The following is a 22,463-nucleotide window of genomic DNA, read 5'->3' on the forward strand; positions in this document are numbered from 1 at the left end:
TTATTTGTATAGCTCATATTCACAAGTTACAATTCTTCTCATGGGCTATAACAGGGCGTGACACCCTCTGTCCTTAACCCTCAACAAGAGTAAGGAAAAACTACGAAAAAACCCTTTAACAGGTAAAAATACGTAGAAACCTCAGAGAGAGCCACATGTGAGGGATCCCTCTCCCAGGACGGACAGAAGTGCAATAGGTGCCACGAATATTGTCATTTCATGCCGGGAAGATCTCTCCCCCCCACTCTCCCTCTGTGTGGCGTTATGAAGCCGAATGGCTCTGGGGACAAAGGACCTCCTCAGTCTTTCCGATGAGCATGACAATGACAGGAGTCTGCCACTGATAACGCTCCTCAAATTTGCGGACAATATACTACCATCCTGGGTCTCATCTCTAACAACGATGAGACCCCCTATATTCATGAGGTAAGGGGCTTGGTAACATGGTGCCTTACCATGTTGTTCTCCCGTTGAGAGACAGGAGAACAACCTGTCTCTCAACGTCTGCAAGACCAAGGAGAAGATCATCGGCTGACATCATCAAGGACCACAGCCACCCAGGCTGAGGACTTCTCACACTGCTGCCGTCTGGCAGACGTTTCCGGAGCATCCGAGCACGGACTACCAGACTCACAAACAGCTTGTACCCCAGGCCGTAAGGCTTCTGAACCAGCAACACTGACCCTCTGAACAGTCACCATCAATCACCATGTACATTCTGTTCCCCCACTCATACAACTACACTCATTAATTACTTACTACGCATATATGCATATTATTTAATTTAATATTCCTCACTCCTTCACCCTGTAAACTGCTGTTATCCCTTCATTTAAATTTAAATTGTTGTACTATATAATATGTTAAATGTTATTAGGTTATATGTTATATGTTACTATGTTACTATGTTATTTGTTATATGTTATATATATATATATATAAGAACTGCCCAAGTTATTTGGTGCATGTGACAATAAACTTTGATTTGATTTGATTTGATTTGATTTGATTTGATTGGATTTGATTGGATTTGATTTGATTGGATTTGATTGGATTCTGCTCCAGTTCAACCTCGTCTGGACAAAAATAAAAACATGATCTACAGAAACTGTGAAGTTTAGGGGTGAAATGAACAGGACACTTGGTTTTCAAGAAACAGCTTCTCAGGTTTATTTAGCAGATTTTGATAATTGTACGAAAAAGTTTTAATCCAATATATACAATAAGTTAAAAATAAATTAACATCTCGCTGTGCTCAGATGTTCACATGATCCCACACCAAGGTGGCGGATGCGGCGTCCTCGGCTGCTTTTGCTGCGGTGGGGGCGGCGGCGGCGATGGTTGCGGCGTCCATGTTGGTTTCAGTGATTCTGCAGAGATTAATGGTATTATTTTAATTATAATTATAATATTATATATCACAACATTTACTGGTTCGTCACTTTCACCGAATCCAGTGATGACAGTGTTCAATATCTGAGTATGATGACCCCCCCCCCCCCAACATAAAATCAAATGACAGCTTCTTCATTCAAACTAAAATCATTTGATCTGCTGCCCCTCAAACTGTTTTCTTCAACCAGCAGGTGTCACCAGATCATCAGTGTTGTAAGTTCAGAGAATACGTTTCCACGAGGCCTCTTCATATTTAGGGCTGAAAACAGGGAGTGCTGATGTGAAACATTAGGTAAAGATGGTCCATCTTGTGTAGATCAGGGTGATACAGGCACTTGATCAATCAGGAGTCAGTCTCAGCTGTCAATCAGGGCAGTGAGAAGGGGGATGGGTTGTTGGTGAGAGGGGGGGCGGGGCGTTGAGAGGGGGGGGCGGGGGGGGCGGGGCACTCAAAACAGGTAAATCTGAGGAAGGCTGTTTTAGACAGGGTAAAAAGGGTGCTGTTTTAAATGATCCTTGTGGTTTTTTGTTACAGACATTTCATTAAGACCCCAAGGAGCCATATCAACTGTGGTGAAATGGATATAATATGTCCCCTTTAAAACAATTATCAAGAAAACTAGAAAGGAAGTGGCGCTCCAGCAACCATGTTGAAAACCTCATAGACTGGAACAATAGTGTTAAAGAATATAAAAAGGCTCTCCACAAAGCTATTCAAAACTAATAGAAGAGAATAAAAACAACCCCAGGTTTCTCTTCAGCACTGTAGCCAGGCTGACAGAGAGTCACACCTCCACCGAACCCAGTATTCCTCCATCCCTAAATAGCAATATCTTTATGACCTTTTTTAATGATATAATTCTAACTATTAGAAATCAAATCAACCATCTCCTGCCCTCAATTGGCACTAATACAAGCTGTGTGAGTTTCTCCAGGAAAATAATATATATGAAAACTTTCAGTCAGGGTTTAGAGCCAATCACAGAAGTACAGAGTACAGAGACAGCCTTGGCAAAAGTCACTAATGACCTTTTAATAGCCTCAGATCAGGGACTTGTGTCCGTCCTCGTTCTGTTAGATCTCAGTGCAGCATTCGACACAATTGACCATCAAATTCTATTATTTATTATAGATAGTAAATATTATTACTATTAATTATTATTAATACTATTTTCTATTATTCTATTAATTACAAAGACTCAGTTAATTAACTGTTAATTAACATTAATGGAACCGCCCTTAACTGGTTTAAAGTGTACTTTTCTGATCGCTCCCAATTCGTGCAAATTAATGATGAGTCATCTGTGCGCACCAAAGTAAACCATGGTGTTCCCCAGGGCTCTGTGCTCGGCCCAATTTTATTCTCATTATATATGCTTCCACTAAGAAACATTATCAGGACACACTCCTATGCGGATGACACCCTGTTATACTTCATCTGAAAAACCTGAACAAAGTAATCAATTAACTAAACTTCATCATGTCTCAAAGACATAAAAACCTGGATGACCCGCAATTTTCTCTTATTAAATCAGACAAAACAGATGTTATAATACTTGGCCCCAAACACCTTAGAGATACATTATCTAATGATATATCTGCGCTAAACAACATTGCCCTTGCTTCCAACAAAACAGTCAGGAACTTGGGAGTGATCTTCGATCCTGATTTATCCTTTAAACCAGTCACTTAAAACAAATTTCTAGAACCGCCTTTTTCCACTGGCATAATATCTCAAAAATCAGACATGTCCTTTCACAAAAAGATGCAGAAAAACTAGTCCGCGCCTTTGTTACATCGAGACTGGACTATTGTAATTCATTATTATCAGGCTCCAGCAGTAAGTCGTTAAAGACGCTACAGCTTGTCCATCACTACACTGGCTTCCAGTTAAATCTAGAATAGAATTTAAAATTCTCCTCCTCACCTTCAAGGCCCTTAATAATATGGCGCCTTTTTACCTTAAAGAGCTGTTAGTACCTTGTAAACCCACTAGAGCACTCCGCTCCCAGAATTTAGGCCTACTTGTCGTCCCTAAAGTCTCTAAAAGTAGAGTAGGAGCCAGAGCTTTCAGCCATCAAGCTCCTCTGCTGTGGAATAAACTACCACTTTCAGTTCAGGAGGCAGACACCATCTATTTGTTTAAGAATAGGCTTAAAACCTTCCTTTTGATAAGCTTATAGTTAGAGCTAATTAGTGCGGCAGAACTCTACTTGTTCTATTTTATGACACATCAGAATCAGAATCAGAATCAGAAGTATTTTATTGCCAAGTAGGTTTACACCTACAAGGAATTTGCTCTGGTTATTGGTGCTTACACTGAACATAGAAACATAAAACACAATAAATACAACATACATAGGAAAAGCAATAAAAAATAGAAAACCAGTATATATTTACTCACTGTTTACTTCTTATTAACTCACTTTTTTCCAATATTTATACAAAGTAGCATTTATTTTGACATAAAAATTTCTGATTAAAATTTTATGAACGATAAAAGATATAAAAAGTGAAATGCAAAATGCAAAACAGTATACAGTGTCCGATTGCAATATGCAATGTAATACAGTATAATATAATATGAGATAATGTGTTAATTTCTTAATGTAACACGTCCTTGAGGTGTGGGGGTGGAATAAAAGTCTGAGTCAGGTGGGGGTCCCGGGCCTTGTTGATGAGGCCAACGGTAGACGGGAAGAAGCTGGCCTTGTGGCGGGCGGTTTTGGTCCTGATGGACCGCAGCCTCCTGTCCGAGGGAAGATCCTCAAATAGTTTGTGACCCGGGTGGGAAGGATCAGCCACCATCTTGCCTGCCTCAGGGACCTCGAGGCAAACAGGTCCTGTAGAGATGGCAGATTGCAGCCGATCACCTTCTCAGCAGAAAGGATGATACGCTGCAGCCTCCTTTTGTCGTTTGCGGTGGCAGCAGCGAACCAGATGGTGATGGAGGAGGTGAGGATGGACTCGATGATGCAGTTGTAGAAGTGCACCATCATTGACTTTGGCAGGTTGAATTTCTTAAGCTGCCGCAGGAAGAACATCCTCTGTTGCCCTCTTTTGGTGATGGAGCTGATGTTCAGCTCCCATTTGAGGTCCTGGGAGATGATGGTAACCAGGAAGCGGAAGGACTCCGCAGTGACGACTGGGGCGTCTCTCAGGGTGATGGGGGTGGGTGGGGCTGGGTTCCTTCTGAAGTCCAAAACCATCTCCACTGTTTTCAGTGCATTGAGCTCCAGGTTGTTCTGGTCACACCAGGTCACCAGATGGTCAATCTCCACCTGTAGGCGGACTCGTCCCCATCAGAGATGAGCCCAATGAGGGTGGTGTCATCCGCGAACTTCAGGAGTTTGACTGACTGGTGACTGGAGGTGCAGCTGTTGGTATACAGGGAGAAGAGAAGAGGGGAAAGAACACAGCCTTGAGGGGAACCGGTGCTAATGGATCTGAATTCAGAGACATACTTACCCAGCCTCACGCGTTGACTCCTGTCAGGCACAGAGCTTCTTTTTCCAGCTTCTCCTTCTTATTCTCCATCCCTATCCCCCTTCCCCGGAATCGCTTTGCTTTATCACCCGCAGATCCAGGGCCTCTGTGGCTGCACCATAGATGCGGTTTGTGGATCACGCACCGGGGGTCGCGGTGGTGGACCCAGTGTGGCGGATTCTGTGTCATGTGGGCTGATCGTGGTGGTGGTGGCGGACACTGTGTTGCGTTGGCATCGGGTACGGGCATTGGACCAGGACCGCGGCGGCGGCTCGTGGTGGGTGGCGGTGGACGGTGACTGAGGACTGGAGTGGCGTTCTGGTCTGGATGGTGGATCGTGGTCCTGCTGGTTGCTGACCATGGACTGTGATGCAGCGAGACTGCTTGGCATGTCATGTTGGGGTCGTCCTTCGGGATGTCTACCCTCATCAAATGCTGCTAGAGACTTTAATCTTTAATCTTGATGATGTTTTCCTGCACGTGCCATCTATTGCTCTTCTGTCCGTCCTGGGAGAGGGATCCCTCACATGTGTCTCTCTGAGGTTTCTACGTATATTTACCCTGTTAAAAGGGTTTTTAGTAGTTTTTCCTTACTCTTGTTGAGGTTTAAGGACAGAGGATATCACACCCTGTTAAAGCCCTATGAGACGAATTGTAATTTGTGAATATGGGCTATACAAATAAAATTTGATTGATTGATTGATTGATTGTCCTAGCTTCCTCCGGCATATTAGGACGCACACGTAGGGCAATAGACACATGAGCATGTATTTGATACACCGGCAGCACACAGTGCCAGTTTTACTGTCTTTTTTCCTGGGGCATATCTGACACCTGAGCGAATTAGAGGCCACGCCCGGCCGTGGAAGAGTCCATATACACGCTCGGGTCGAGCGTCTATGTGGACTATAGCTCTCTGAGCGGTGGCGGCTTTTACAGCGTTCACAACCTCGGCCGAAGCTTCCATGCGGATACGATCCCTTCGTTCGATGCGCAGAGTCAAGAGAGCCTTTCCCAGCTGATCTAGGAACACCCTATGCTTGTTCAGCCTGCCCAGCATCCAGTCTGGGTTGACATCTCTCCATATCAGGAAGGCGTTGTAGGAAGAGACGTCGATAATATTGTGAAAGACAACTATCTGCCGCACGCAGTCATCCTCCTGCAGCTGTATGTTTCGATCACCTTGTCTACATTGTCCACGCCACCTATACTGCGGTTCTAGTCCAGGACGATGAACAGTTTCCTGTCCAAGCAGTCGCTGACGTCGGCCTTGGTGTGCAGCGTGCTCAGGAGCAACATGTTCCTGTTTTTCTTTGGGATGTAAGACACCAGAGTGGCGTTGGGCGTGAATGCAAACTTGGATGAGAAAACCTCTCTTCCCGACCAGTGTGATCTTCCTCTCCAGCACCTGCCGCGCATGTTCGTAGGAGGTGAAGAAATTGTTGCATGTGGAGTAACGACCGTGTAGTCCCTCTGTTACATCAAGCACTACCCGCAACCCCAAGTTCGGCTCTGGGCGTCCGCTGCCCGGCTTTCCGGTGTACACTTGCATCTTCCAAGTGTAGCTGGATTTTGTATCGACGGCCACCCACGACTTGAACCCGTATTTCGGCGGCTTGCTGGGAATGTACTGACGGAAAGGACCCCGGCCTAGGGAGAAGAAGAAGAAGAGGAGAGGAGAGGAGAGGAGAGGAGAGGAGAGGAGAGGAGAGGAGGACGAGGACGAGGACTAGCAGTCGCTATGTACATGACATAATAACATACCATAATAATAATAATAATATTATATACAGGTGGAACCAGTTGCTCGTCCACGGTCACTTCGCGCCCCGGGTTGTAGAGACACGGTAGCCGCAGCACCCACGTGTCCCAGACCTCTCGCACGGCCGCCAATTTGTCCGTGGCTCGTTTTCAGCGTCTCGTCTCGTGGTAGTCGAAGCGTATCTGTCTGGAGTACGTGTGGAATAGTTTTAGGGGCATCGTAGCATGAACTATCGCCCGGCCGCTCTCGGAGTCCCACAGGCTGGCGGCGGCCTCGCCCCAGGACCTGTACACGCCCGCTAAGATCAGCAGCCCTACATAGGCGTGCAGGTCGGTCTCATCCAACCCTTTCCATTCGTCAATGTATTTTCAACGAGTAAAAGTTATCAAAGTTATGATATTATATTTATGTAAGTGTCTTATTCTATGTGTTTGATCTGGACTCTGAGTGATAAATTTCTTCATCACCATTATGTTGGTACAAACTAGTGAAACCAGTTGTAGCTTTTTTGTTCGCGAACTGGTTCCACTGGAGCCTGAGTCATCGCTTGACTGTCGACCAATCAGAGCAGAGCCCTCAACAGAGACAAGACACTTGTTAACCTTTTCTATCATCAGCTCCAGAAAAACGTCTTTATTTCAGAAAGTGATCTATTAAAACTCCTGACCTGTCCTCCCCAGTATGTGAATTGAGTTCAAACAGGTAACCAGTATATTCATCGTCTCGCTTCTTGATCATCTTTGTGGAGAAATGCACATGTGCAGTTCAGGAGAAAACAAAACTTTGCTTTTCACTCATATTCACTCATATGAATGACATCTTTCAGAGATTTTGTACCTGAATGTGGCCTCTCTGCTTTCCCACACACGTTAGAGCGGTGTGGTTTCTCCACAGTGTGCGTGCTGCCGTACTGACATCTATGGAGGTCTATACATGACTTAGGTATAAATATTCTTTGGTCAAACTAAAGAAACAGCCCCTCTTCTTTTGAAGTGGTTTTACAACCAGCCAGTCTCTCTCTCTCTCTCTCTCTCTGTCTCTGGTTCTCTCTCTCTCTCTCTCTCTCTCTCTCTCTCTCTCTCTCTCTCTCTCTCTCTCAAATTGACCCAGTCTGTCTCTCTTTCCCCCGAAAAATGTTTTGTTTGTGGATCCGGCAGCTAGCAAGGCACCCATTCGAAATTTCTTGCCAGGAGAAATTTTCTAGTTAAAATTAATCTTCAGTGTTTAAATGGAACTCATCACCTGCATGTGAGATTCAGTGCAGGCGTTAAAATAGTCATGCTTGGCTTGTTAAAAAAATTAGAATTAGATTATAGCAAAATATTAATAATTATTATTATTACACAACTGCTTGGTTTAATTTATTATTTTGAAGCCTTCTTTAAATCTTTTAAAACGTGAAAAGGGGGCCACCCCAAATTTCTGATTGCCCCCCCCCCCCCCCCAATCTGAGCAGTAAAGGTGAATGTTTCTGTCTCCGTGTCTCTCAGAGCTTTTTATCACTGAATGAACTTATCTTATTTTATTACCTCAGTTGGAGCATTTCACTTCCTGTCAACAACCACATGTGACTTCAAACATCTGTGAGGGACAACATCTTCATATGAAAGAGATTAGCTGTGTGTGTGTGTCTGTTTGTGTGTATGTGTGCGTGTGTGACTCATGCCAATGTTACTAAACTTTATTTGTCTTTCCTGCTGTTTAACTTTAGCTCTGACTGGTTTTGCTCTGAACTTCTTTTGCCTGCTCTTCATGTTATTTCTCAACCCTATGAACCAAAAGAGGATCGACTGAGAAGAAAGAGAAAGCAGCTTGTTCTTAATATCAAATACCTTTACTGATTAAAGCGTACAATTCAAAATTAGACTATATCAATCATTTATACTCCACAGATCTGTGTGTGTGGGACACATTTTGATTCAGAGAAAAACTTAAAGCTTCACCTGAATGTTTACTTGAAGGAGGAATACTCATAAAGCTGGTGAGAGCGTTCTTTTTCTCGAATAATCAGAAATGTGAATAATTAGTCAGTATTTTAAAATCTAAATCAGTTGATATGAAACCTTGTTAACCTCTTTAGAAACTGACTTCTTTGTGTTGCCCTCTTCTGGTCAGACTGAGAATGCAGGTTTCAGGCAGCACATTGGCATCACTTTCTGGAGTCTACGTGTAAATATAAAGCTGCAGTCCGTCATCTGTTAGCTTAGCATAATGGAAACAAGAACCTCTTTAAGATCACTAACATATCATATCTTATGTATTTATTCAAACCCAAGTCCAAACATGACACGTCATGATTTCTGGAGGTTTATGTGTTGGAGCGTTTCTGGATTCTGCTCCAGTTCGACATCGTCTGGACAAAATAAAAACATGATCTACAGAAAGTGTGAAGGAGTTTCAGAGATGAAATGAACAGGACACTTGGTTTTCAACAAACAGCTTCTCAGGTTTATTCAGCAGATTGGTAACATCTCGCTGCTCAGATGTTCACATGATCCCACATCAAGACGACCAAGAGCCTTATCGGGCGGCGGCGGCTGCGGCTTTGGTGGCGGCTGCGGCTTTGGCAGCGGCTTCAGCAGTGGCTGCGGCGGCTGCAGCTGCAGCGGCGGCGGTGGCTTCGGCGGCGGCTTTGGCTTTGGCGGCGGTGGCTGCGGCGGCAGCGGCTGGGGCGTCCATGTTGATGTCAGTGATTCTGCAGAGATTAATGGTATTATTATAATTATTATGATATTATTTATCACAACTATTATTTAACATGTACTGGTCACTTTCACCGAAGCCGTGAGTGTTTAGTACCCCCCCCCACAACATAATATCAAATGACAGCTTCTTCATTCAAACTAAAATCATTTGTTCTTCTGACTCTCAAACTCTGTTTCCTTCAACCAGCAGGTGTCAACAGATCATCAGGAAGTTTCCATGAGGTCTTTTTAGGTTTAGGGCTGAAAACAGGAAGTGCTCATGTAAAACATTATGTTAATAAAGATGGTCCATCTTGTGTTAAACAGGGTCAAACAGGGACTCAATCCGTTTTTATATCATTCAAACCAAGCTGATCAGAAACATGAGCACTGGAACTGGCCGGTGATACTGAAGCAGAAAGACTTTAACTGCTGCTGATGTTTCCACAGTGATGAACTAAAGATCACTTCTTCTTCTTCTGTTCATATAAAGTTTTCCAGCCCTGACTTAATTCAAAGTTTTTTCCGATGAACAGAGCTCAGATTTTTGAACAAACTTTCCTTCAGACGAACACAGATGAAGATCTTCATCTTTTACCACTGGCTGTAAAACAAATGGCCCCTCGGGGATAATGCAGATATCCTTCCCTCCTTCCCAAGATATTTACAGTAAACCAGATTTGTAGGAGAAACAAAGTGAGTGTTTACGTACCTGAGTGTTCGACAGTGAAAAGTGTCTGAGTCCTGATGAAAACTTTTAGGGAGCAGCCCTTATTTATTCACTTCAAGTTTGTGACACAGCATGTTGTCGGCTCCAACTGGTTCACGACAAAATTAAGGTGTGGCAAACATCCATGCCAGTATGAACTTGTTTTGTCGTAACTGGAGCCTGACCACAGTTTTGGTGATGATTCATCTCAGAGAAACGTGTTATGATGTGTGAACTGGGTCACAAAGTGTAATGTGACCCAGTTCACTTTGTTTTTCCCAGTTGAACGTGACTCACACAGTGTTCCAAACTGTTTCATCAGAAATAACACAAGTATTAATATCAATTCAAATTACTGTCTTAATGTTACATCCCTAAGATGTCTAGGGTATGAGGGACAAACAACAAGAACATAAACAGGACCAAAAACGAGAAAGCCACTGGATGTGTTTTTAAATGAAACAAGTATTTATTTATGAAGTAAAGGTTAACACAAAACACTGTCCCAACTAGAAACGGGAAAACGGAACACAAACACCTACACTGCACACAGTATGTCCACATGGTCTGTCCACACGGTATGTCCACACTGTATGTCCACACTGTATGTCCACATAGTATGACCACACAGTATGTCCACACGGTATGTCCACACTGTATGTCCACACGGTATGTCCACACGGTATGTCCACACTGTATGTCCACACGGTCTGTCCACACGGTATGTCCACACTGTATGTCCACACTGTATGTCCACACAGTATGACCACACGGTATGTCCACACGGTATGTCCACACAGTATGACCACACGGTATGACCACACAGTATGTCCACACAGTATGACCACACGGTATGACAACACAGTATGTCCACACGGTATGTCCACACAGTATGTCCACACGGTATGTCCACACGGTATGTCCACACGGTCTGTCCACACGGTATGTCCACACGGTCTGTCCACACGGTATGTACACACAGTATGACCACACGGTATGACCACACAGTATGTCCACACGGTATGACCACACGGTATGACCACACAGTATGTCCACACGGTATGTCCACACTGTATGTCCACACGGTCTGTCCACACGGTATGTCCACACGGTATGTCCACACTGTATGTCCACACAGTATGACCACACGGTATGTCCACACGGTATGTCCACACGGTAGGTCCACACTGTATGTCCACATAGTATGACCACACAGTATGACCCCACAGTATGTCCACACAGTATGTCCACACGGTATGTCCACACAGTATGTCCACACAGTATGTCCAAACGGTATGTCCACACAGTATGACCACACGGTATGTCCACACGGTATGTCCACACGGTAGGTCCACACTGTATGTCCACATAGTATGACCACACAGTATGACCCCACAGTATGTCCACACAGTATGACCACACAGTATGACCCCACAGTATGTCCACACAGTATGTCCACACGGTATGTCCACACAGTATGTCCACACGGTATGTCCACACGGTAGGTCCACACTGTATGTCCACATAGTATGACCACACAGTATGACCCCACAGTATGTCCACACAGTATGTCCAAACAGTAGGTACACACAGTTGGTCCACACAGTATGTCCACATGGTATTTTCAAACGGTCTATCCACACAGTATGCCCACACACCACGACTTCTACCAAACTGCTGCTTGGCCCTCTGGCGACAGCTGACGCTCTGCTCAGGTTCCCATTGGCCACACCCTAAAGCCAGAGTGGCCTCAGCTGTGCCATCCAGAGCAGGTGCTTCCAGAGCACACACCTGGAGGAGACAAGAGAGAGACAAAACACGGCACGTGACACTTAATATTAATATAATATATTAATAATAATAATACATTTGTTATTATGCTGTGTATTTAATGTGTGGAACAGCAGTCAAAAAAATAACATGCACACAGTTGACAAATTTTAATCGCTTTTACAAATTAGAAAAAATCTACACACTCTTAAACTTGAAGACCACTTCCCAGATCTATGTCCTTTTATTTCCTCGGCCAGACTCCACGTGAGCCAGAGGAAGGACTCTGGACTCACAGACCAGAACGTTTTTAGAATAAAAAAAACTGGTGCTCAAAGCAAAGAGACAATTTAGCAGTGATGGAAAGGACAGCAATATGTGTGTTAATTAATTTATTGTTTTCTGTTTTAGTTTCTAACATTTTAAACAGCATGGATGTTTTTCCCACCCTCTTCCATTGTAGGGGGGTGCATTTTTTAGCCAGGGAGGAGGGGGGACAGGCCTCGTCCACCTGGCCAGCCGGACTGCAACTTTTAGACTCAAAAGATACCTCACAGGTCCTGCAGATCTGGTGTGGAAAGATGTGGCCGGCAGCATCCTTAAGCGTGCCAATAACATGGGGTTGGATGATGCTCTTTTTTTATTAGCTTCTAAATTCTAAAAATTAAGTGGGTTGCCTCCTTTTTATCAAGGGGTTTCCAATTCATGGGCCCTTTTAACAAAAAAAGGTGCAAAAAAGCAGACTCTCTCTACTGGTTGATGAGAGAACCACTCGTAAATCAAGCCAGACTGGACGTCAGCAACTCATCAACACTTGGCCTAATGGCGGCGCTGACCCGGTCTGGAACAGTGACCTTACAGCAGCTGGTGGATGCAGTGGAGCCGGTACTCAACAACACCCAGGCCCTCGGCCCCCTGCTGGGGCTGCAGTCTACCCGGGTGGCCCAGAGGATCCTGGAGATCTGGACCCAGCGGCTCTCCATAAGTGAAAAGGACCTCCTGAAGGCCTACCAGAGGGGGGAGACCTCACCAGAGGCTGCAGACCCCTACTCAGAGATTATCCTGAGCCCAGGCCTGGGACAAAAGAACGGCCCCCTATTAAGTGCAGCCACCAGATCGGACTGAGCAACAGACCCCCCACTGTGTGGTCACAGTGTTGAGGGGAGCATGGACCCAGCCCTCAGTAGAGGATTTTATATAAACCTCCCCTCAAGAAAAGAACAGGCGACCTCCAGTGGAGAATTTGACACGGCGCCGTCGCTTCCAATGCTTTTATTTCTATTCTTAATCCCACCGTTCTTAACAAGTGTCCATTCTGCGACCTGCGTGAGACTATTTATCACGTTTTTACTGAGTGCAAGAGACTGAAAAGTTTCTTCGCTATTTTAACTGCGGTTTTAACTGATTTTAAGGTACTTTTTACTGAGACGGTTTTTATCATGGAAGCTGCCTACAACAAAACAAATAAAGATAAGTGGCAGCTCCTGAACCACCTCTCAGGTGAGGCAAAGATGGCCATATACATTAGTCGAAAAAACAGGGTAGATGTTGTGCAATAGTAGGAGTAGAATTGACGTTGGCTAATTATTAATAATCATGAAATATGATTATTAAAATAACAATTATTTCTTAAAAATAATCAAAAATGATAAAGCTATTAATTAAGAATAGTAACACATTTAATTAGAAATGATACGGTTATCCATTAATAATAGTTAAAATAATTAATGAAAACAATAAAATTATCAATTAAGAATAATACAAATCTGTAATCATTGCTTATTGTCACGGGGCACCACCCTGGTTACAGGGACCAACAATTCAATCTTTAAATATCACTCTCTATGATATAGGTTATATTAATAATCTCAATATTTAGTATTAATGATTATATAATAAACAATGAAGGGTTTTAAGTTCGAACACAGGCTATAGTAATCCAGCTGTATACACATACATATGCACAAATAATCACAGAAATACAAATACTTTAATTACAAAAGTATTTATTAAAAAGGGGAAATAAAGTTAATGTTATTTCAATGATTCTTCATTTAACAAACTCCAATATTTCAAAGATGGTAACAGCAGCAGCACTTATCACAATTGTCACACATGTAATACAGAGTATCTATGTGTGTGTGTGGTCGTGTGTGTCTGCCTGTCTGTGTGTGTGTGTGTGTGTGTGTTTGTGTGTGTGTAAGAAAGAGAAAGGGGAGCGGCTATGGCGTAATGACGTGGTGACGTCCTCTGGCCGAATTCAAGGTGATGTTACATTCATGTACTTTCAAGATGGAGGTTACCTTAGTGAAGCCACGTTGGGAAAAGCAAAATGGCTGCCGGTCACTGACCTTAACAAAGGGGATCTTTAAGACAAAGAGATTTCTTATCTCATGGTTTTGGCGCCGAATGGCGTCTAGATTTATAAATGCTCGTTAAATCTAGATTTCTCCATGTAACATGAAATGTATAAATGTAGGTCGGGACGTGTGTAAAAACATGTTTAGGAGAAGAGAGAGAGAGAGAGAGAGAGAGAGAGAGAGAGAGAGGAAAGCTCTCAAAACATCGTCAGAGACAAACTTCCAGCGAAGCAGACCAGTTACGTGAGATTTATCTTTTTACAGATGTAAATCTCCCCACAGTATCTCTGACGGTAACACGTTAAAAGGAAGCGCCGGCAATGAAAGAAAATAACTCTGGTTGCCCCCTTTAGCAACTAAATCATCTGGAAAGACCCGGAGGGGTCTGTTGACGTCTTCAGAGCAAGGAAAATGGCCGCGGTTATTGATGTCTGAGTGATTTTATTCTACCTGAGAGGTTCTGCCTCCTTGAGGTGCTGGTCATAGGATGATGCTGGCTTTAAGCCAATTGAGTGTCAGAGTTGGACCTCAGTGGGCGGGGCTTGGAACTCAGCGGGGGTCCTGAAGGCGCTTCAGGACATTTTCCAACCACCAGGGGGAGATTCTCAGGCCTGCTGGAGAATGTTTTCCCTCCAAAAGTTTTACAATCCTTTGTCCTCACCGTCGGCTCAACTGTGGCCCAACATAGAGAACAAGAACGGGCAGGAAGCGGGGGCGGTGTGGGTGGGTGGGTAGTTTTTTTTACATCAGCACTTTTGTTTTATTTATTTATTGAATAATACTGTAATACTGTAAGCAAGTGTTTATTAAATGAAAAATATGTAGATAAAGTGTTTATGAGAAATCAAAAAAAAAATTCTCTCTCTCTCTCTATAAAGCTGTTGAGAACTAGACTATGTTCTTTTTCTCGAATAATCAGAAATGTGAATAATTAGTCTGTATTTTTTAAATCTAAACAGTTCATATGAAACCTCGTAGACCTCTTTAGAAACTGACTTCTTTGTGTGGCCCTCTGCTGGTCAGACTGAGAATGCAGGTTTCAGGCAGCACATTGGCATCACTTTCTGGAATCTACGTGTAAATATAAAGCTGCAGTCCATCGTCTGTTAGCTTAGCATAATGGAAACAAGAACCTCTTTAAGATCACTAACATATCATATCTTATGTATTTATTCAAACCCAAAGTTGTGACGCATCATGATTTCTGGAGGTTTATGTGTTAAAAACATGATCTACAGAAAGTGTGAAGGAGTTTCAGAGATGAAATGAACAGGACACTTGGTTTTCAACAAACAGGTTCTCATGTTTATTCAGCAGATTGGTAACATCTCGCTGCTCAGATGTTCACATGATCCCACATCAAGACGACCACGATCCTTAACCTCTGGCGGTGGCTGCGGCTGCTGCAGCGGCGTCTTGGGCGGTTTTTTCGGCGGCGGCTTTGGCTTTGGCGGCGGTGGCGGCGGCGGCGGCGGCGGCGTCAGAGGCAGTGTCGGCGGCTGCTGAGAAGGCGTCAGCGGCGGGGGCTACAGCGGCTGCGGCAGGGTCGGCGACTGGGGCGGCTTTGGCTGCGGGGTCGGGGCTGGCTTCATTGATTCTGCAGAGATTAATGGTATTATTGAAATGATGATAATATTATATATCACAACATTTACTGGTCCGTCACTTTCACCGAACCCAGTGATGACAGTGTTCAATATCTGTGTGTGATAGAAATTAAAGGCAGTTTTACTGTTCTACAAATCAGACAATTTCTCTAGTTTTGTTTCATTTAAAATCATAATAATCAAGTAATTATTGAAATGAAAGGTAGGTCTTAAGTTGAGCTATATGCCAGTCTGGTGAGGTATATTGTGGTATATTATTAGTGTAATGCTGCTAATACTTCAACTCTGTCAGAAAACAGTAAAAAAAAAAATGTGTGTGTAATGTGTTGTCAGCTTTATAGAGAATAAGTAATTCACTCTTGATAATTATGTACAACATTGATTTAACTCATTTACAAAATTTGCAGCATAATGCCCAGAAAAGAGAGACTTTAAAAGCAGAAGGACGGAACTGCAGCAAGCAGCTCAGGGTAGCAGCTCTCTTTTATCTTGGATCAGGCCATCAACTAGTAAAACAAATGATGGTTCATAATAGACAGTAGTATGAATTGAAAATATCCCACTGTGTTTTGTATTTATTCATTATTATTATTTTTAATTTCATAAATAATTTTGGCGATGGGTGCCCTTTTTTGGGGGTTTTGGCACTTGCCCCCCAAAATGTCTGTGCATGTGCCTGCCCCTCTGGGATAATGCAGATATCATTCCTTCCTTCCCAAGATATTTACAGTAAAACCATATTTATAGAAGAAACAAAGTGAGTGTTCACGTACCTTATTGTCCAAAATAAGAAAATTAATTGTCCGACGGTGAAGAGTGAGAGAGCCATTTTGAGAGTTTTTAGGGAGCACTGCTTCACTACAAAATGAAGATGTGGTAAAGATACAGGCGAATGTGAGTCTGTTTTGTAGTAAATGGAGCTTGAGTCATCGCTTGACTGTCGACCAATCTGAGCAGATTGGTACAACACTCCCCCAGTTTTGTTTAAGTTCAAACATCTCATGAACTAAATCAATAGTTTAAATGTGACCCAGTTCACTTTGTTTTTCCCAGCTTAATGAACTCACACAGTGTTCCAGCCTGTGGGAAACGATGATGCCAGCGATGGTTCAGTCAAATCAACAAACTGCTTCTGAAACAAGGTCATGAACACGTTGCGTCAGGAAGTTAAACTCAAACGTGGCTCTCTTTGTTTCTGCGCTAATTCTCTGCTGCAACATTAATGAACGAACATTTATTATGAATATAATATAGTATAAAGACACAAATTGCTAACAACTTGCTAACTAAACAAAGTTGTGTATGTGAATGTGTGTGTCTATGTAAATCGGAGTTCTCCCAAAATGGCGGCTGTCCAAAAGGTTAGCATCTTCCTGTGTGCTTCTAAGATGGTCGCTGGTCAACCTAAAGTAAACAGCCCCCCTTCTTTTGAAGTGGTTTTACGACAGGTAGCGTGGGAGGAGATAACTATGTGAAGAGATATGCGTGATTCTGTGTTGGTGCTAAGTCAGACAAAGGGTGTAGAATGAAAGGCAAAGAAAGACTGGGGGGGAGGAGCCTAGCAAATTAAAATTACTTTTGAATAACTTATAACCAAAGTATCACAACACAAATCAAACTTATAAACACCACAAAAAATCGAATAAACAGTTTTGCTTAGCCTAGTACAATTGTTAAGCCCAGTTGTGTTACTCTTCCGAGGAAAAGGGAAAAATGAAGTTTCAGTTCAGTTCGCAATTCTGTGAAGTCTTCTGGCTGGTCCTTTGATTTCTACCTTCGTGGTTCTGTTGGGCTGTGGAACTCAGTTGCTGGTTGAAGTTCCCCTGCAGGACATTGAGTTGCTACTAGGAGTTTGGTAGAGCTTGAGTTGCGAGGAGGTTTCCTTGGTGAGATGAGCTGGAAGCTGCACCTTTGTGCTTCTCTCGTAGAGTTGGATGCGAAGAGACGATACGAGCTGGAGAAATCAGGCTTCTCCTGTCGGCGATGCAGCAAGAGACGCTGGACATCCTTCCGCCCTCAGACGGATTGAAGAAAGAGCTAGAGGAGTGGGAGAAGTGGCCCTATATTGCCCTGGGACCTCACAGGTCATGGGGTACAGAGTGACCAATAGGAGTGACTTTTGTGGCTTTTCACACCTCTGTGTGAAGTTGAGGAATCCTGGGAGACTGAGTTCCCTGTGATCTGTTTTTTTCCAGAACAATGGAACATGTGGTTTCAGGCTTTTGACTTCACATATAGGCTGAAGAGAAGGCCTTTGGTTTCATAAAGACACTGTCCCAACAGCGCCATCTACTGATCAAGTCTGTCTCTCTATCTTAAACCAATCAGCCCCCGCTGCTCCTCCGGTATCTGAGCGACGAGCCCCCTCAGGGGGACCGGAAATGTGGGACTTCCCCTGAATGTTTACTTGAAGCAGGAATACCCATAAAGCTAGTGAGAGCGTTCTTTTTATCGAATAATCACAAATGTGAAAATTATTTTAAAATCTAAATCAGTTGATATGAAACCTTGAAGACCTCTTTAGAAAGTGACTTCTTTGTGTTGCCCTCTGCTGGTCAGACTGAGAATGCAGGTTTCAGGCAGCACATTGGCATCACTTTCTGGAGTCTAAGTGTAAATATAAAGCTGCATTCCGTCATCTGTTAGCTTAGCATAATGGAAACAAGAACCTCTTTAAGATCACTTACATATCATATCTTGTGTATTTATTCTGACCCAAGTCCAAATGTGACACATCATGAATTCTGGAGGTTTATGTGTTGGAGCGTTTCTGGATTCTGCTCCAGTTCGACATCGTCTGGACAAAATAAAAACATGATCTACAGAAAGTGTGAAGGAGTTCCAGAGATGAAATGAACAGGACACTTAGTTTTTAAAAAACAGCTTCTCAGGTTTATTCAGCAGATTAGTAACATCTCGCTGCTCAGATGTTCACATGATCCCACATCAAGACGACCACGATCATTATCGGGCCGCGGCAGCTTTGGTGGCGGCTGCTGCCTTGGCAGCTGCAGCGGCGGTGGCTTCTGCGGCGGATTTGGCGGCGGCGGCGGTGGCTGCGGCGGCTCTGGCTGGGGCGTCCATGTTAGTTTTAGTGATTCTGCAGAAATTAATGGTATTATTATAATTACTATGATTTTATTATTTATCACAACATGTACTGGTCCGTCACTTTCACCGAACCCAGTGATGATAGAGTTCAGTATCCCCCCCCCCCACAACATAATATCAAATGACAGCTTCTTCTTTCAAACTAAAATCATTTGTTCTTCTGCCTCTCAAACTCTGTTTCCTTCAACCCTTAAATAGGGGAGTTGTTTACCACAAACCTAGAGATATAATGACGTCACACAACCGGGCCTTCTGCCTACATTTGGGAATGTGTCGTACCTTAAGATTTAAGGACCCGCTGGAAACCATCTCTCCTCTCATTATTCCATAGGCAGTTCAAGGATAGTTCAGACAAGGAGACACACACTGAACACATCTGGAGATAATACTTAAAGGTTTGAACTTAAGATTCAAGGTGCCTTAAGATATTTACATGGAATTTATTGTTTGTATCTGTGCTACGGATATCTATTAGCTAAGGGGAATATACTGCACTTCCACTGAAGGTCTCAGAACAAACTTTCCATCCGACGAACAAAGATGAAGATCTTCATCTTTTACCACTGGCTGTAAAACAAATGGCCCCTCTGGGATAATGCAGATATCCTTCCTTCCTTCCCAAGATATTTACAGTAAACCAGATTTGTAGGAGAAACAAAGTGAGTGTTCACATACCTGAGTGTCCGACAGGGAAAAGTGTGTGAGTCTTGATGAAAACCTTTGGGGAGCAGCTCTTATTTATTCACTTCAAGTTTGTGACGCAGCAGGTTGTCACAACAAAAGGAAGGTGTGGCGAACATCCTGGCCAGTATGAACTTGTTTTGTTACACATTTTAAATGAATGTCTCCTGCCTCATTAAAATGAATGGCGCAGTTTAAATGGAACTCATCACCTGCATGTGCGATTCAGTGCAGGTGTAAAAAAAGTTCTGCGTCGCTAGTTTGTGCGTGGCTTGTGTAAAAAATAATAAATAAACATTAGTTTTTCACAACAGCTTGGTTGAATTTCCCCTTGTGAAGCTTTCTTTAAAGCTTTGAAACATTTTAAAATGTGAATAGAGAAAGCAGCTCGTTCTTAAGATCAAATCATTTTACTGAGTAAAGTGCACAATTCATAATTAAACCATATCAATCATGTATATAATACTGATTCAAATGTAAAGTAAGAAATTGAAGTGTCACAGACTCATAAACATAAAAACTTCATGATCAGATCATTAAAACAAGGAGATGTCCCATGAGCCCTGATCACGTCAATATCTCTGGTTTGAGAGTGATTCCACTTTGACTTTTGATCTGTTTTATTTGTGTGATGAAGGAATAATGATTCTGAACCAAACCAGGGGACTTTATTTTGAAGGTGACACTTTGAACCAAACAGTTCTAAAAGTCGATTTAACTTTTAAAAGATGCAGCAACAGTTTAACTCGATGGTAAAGTGCATTTAACTCAGATTCACTGATGAGAACTTCTTTGTTCCCTTATGAATTCTTCGCTGCAGCTTTTCACAGAGAGAACAACATGTGGTGACTCTTCAGTGATGAGGTTTCTCCTCTGTGCTTCTTTCATGTGTCGACGGTGCCTTCGTCTCAGAAAATACAATTCTTCACTTTCCAACACACTGGTTCAGAAATAATCAATCTAACAAACCGAGGCGTCGTGTTTTCAGGTTGTGTGTTCGTCCCGTCCTTGTGAACAAGATATCTCAGCAACAGCTTAAAGGAATCTCTTCACATTTGGTACAAACACTCAGTTCGACTCAAAGATGAACTGAATAGAATTTGGTGTTTTACATTACATTTAACTGATGCTTTTATCCAAAGCGACAATAAGTGCATTCAACCCTGAGGGTACATACCAAGAACGATAAGAATCAAGAAAGTACAATTTCATCAAAATAAAGCAAAACTAGTGCTATAAGTAAGTGCCATTTAAGTGCTACTAAAGTTAGTTTCCAAAAGTTGTTAGTATATATATATATACTGTATATTTTTTTTATTTATTCAAGATATAGTCGGAAGATGTGTAATCTTTCTGATGTCTGGATTTCAATGGGGAGCTCATTCCACCTTTTAGGAGTCAGGACGGCAAACAGTCGTGTTTTTGATGAGTGTTTAGCAGTGAGGGAGCAACGAGCTGATTGGCCGAAGCAGAGCGGAGTGAACGGGGTGGGGTGTAACGTTTGACCATGTCCTGGATGTAGACTGGACCGGATCCATTCACAGCATGGTACCAAGTACTAGTGTTTTGAACCGGATGCGAGCAGCCACTGGTAACCAGTGAAGGGAGCGGAGGAGAGGAGTAGTGTGAGTGAATTTAGGTTAAAAACCAGTCGAGCTGCTGCATTCTGGATGAGCTGCAAAGGTCGGATGGCAGCAGCAGGTAGACCTGACAGGAGGGAGTTACAATAATCTAGACGTGAGATGACCAGAGCCTGGACCAGAACCTGCATCGCCTTCTGAGTGAGAAGGGGGTGTGTTCTCCTGATGTTATACAGCATGAATCTACAGGACCATGTTGTTGCAGTAATGTTGTCAGTAATTGAGAGTTGGCTGAGGAGTGTTACGCCCAGGTTCCTAGCTGTCTGAGTGGGGGTTAACACAGAGTTGTCAAAGTTAATAGTCAGGTCGTGGATGGGAGAGTCTTTCCCTGGAAGGAAAAGAAGTTCAGTTTTGTCAAGGTTAATCTTCAGGTGGTGTTGAGACCTCCACTGAGAGATGTCGGTCAGACAGGCAGTGATTCGTGCTGCTACCTGTGTTTCCGATCAGGGAAAAGACAGGATTAGTTGGGTATCATCGGCATAGCTATGGTAGGAAAAGCCATGTGAGTGAATGACAGAGCCGAGGGAGTTGGTGTACAAAGAGAAGAGGAGAGGACCCAGGACAGAACCTTGAGGGACCCCAGTAGTGAGGGAACAAGGTTCAGACACAGACCCTCTCCAAGTTAAGTGCGTTCATTGAGGTAGGAAGAGAGCAGGGAGAGAGCAGAGCCTGAGACACAGAGGTCCTGAAGGGAGGAAATGAGGATCTGGTGGTTCACTGTGTCAAATGCAGCAGAGAGGTCTAGAAGGATGAGGACAGAGGAGAGAGAGGCTGCTCTAGCAGTGTGAAGCTGCTCAGAGACAGCAAGGAGGGCAGTCTCAGTTGAGTGACCTGCCTTGAAACCAGACTGGTGAGGGTCAAGAAGATTATTGTGGTTAAGATAGGAGGAGAGTTGATTAATGATGGCACGCTCAAGAGTTTTGGAAACAAAGGGAAGGAGAGAGACAGGTCTGTAGTCATTTACTTCAGACGGGTCGAGGGTGGGTTTCTTCAGGAGAGGATTTACTCTTGCCTCCTTCAGAGAATTAGGGAAACAGCCAGTTGACAGGGAAGTGTTGATAAGATGGGTAAGAAAAGGAAGAAGGTCAGGGGCAATAGACTGGAGAATGTGAGAAGGGATGGGGTCAAGGGTGCAGGGCGTTGGGCGGGCGGAGGTTATCAAGGTCAGAACTTGATTGGGAGACAGGGGGGGATGAAGATGAAGTTGATGGAAGTGTGGTTATGGAAGGAGCATCAGTCGGCTTTGTGAGTAGGAGGG

At 43.4% G+C, this 22,463-nt stretch overlaps 1 protein-coding gene and 2 long non-coding RNA genes across 3 annotated transcripts; all 3 read right to left on the minus strand.

Moving 5' to 3' along the window:
* Window positions 1–9,068: 9,068 nt before the first annotated feature.
* Window positions 9,069–10,261, minus strand: LOC133970820 (uncharacterized). Its single transcript, XR_009924335.1, has 2 exons — window positions 10,040–10,261; window positions 9,069–9,338 (listed from the first exon to the last, which is right to left on the minus strand). It is a non-coding gene; the product is annotated as an uncharacterized LOC133970820 (long non-coding RNA).
* A 5,187-nt stretch (window positions 10,262–15,448) lies between these two features.
* Window positions 15,449–16,704, minus strand: LOC133970818 (ice-structuring protein A-like). The gene is made up of 2 exons (XM_062407877.1): window positions 16,547–16,704; window positions 15,449–15,763 (listed from the first exon to the last, which is right to left on the minus strand). Exons 1-2 carry the CDS (start codon window positions 16,600–16,602, stop codon window positions 15,544–15,546), a joined length of 276 nt encoding a protein of 91 aa, XP_062263861.1. The 5' UTR covers window positions 16,603–16,704; the 3' UTR covers window positions 15,449–15,543.
* A 1,938-nt stretch (window positions 16,705–18,642) lies between these two features.
* Window positions 18,643–19,804, minus strand: LOC133970821 (uncharacterized). The gene is made up of 2 exons (XR_009924336.1): window positions 19,560–19,804; window positions 18,643–18,873 (listed from the first exon to the last, which is right to left on the minus strand). It is a non-coding gene; the product is annotated as an uncharacterized LOC133970821 (long non-coding RNA).
* Window positions 19,805–22,463: the final 2,659 nt, after the last annotated feature.

This window comes from Platichthys flesus, chromosome 16, assembly GCF_949316205.1.
Source record: "Platichthys flesus chromosome 16, fPlaFle2.1, whole genome shotgun sequence".
Taxonomy (NCBI): Eukaryota; Metazoa; Chordata; class Actinopteri; order Pleuronectiformes; family Pleuronectidae; genus Platichthys; species Platichthys flesus.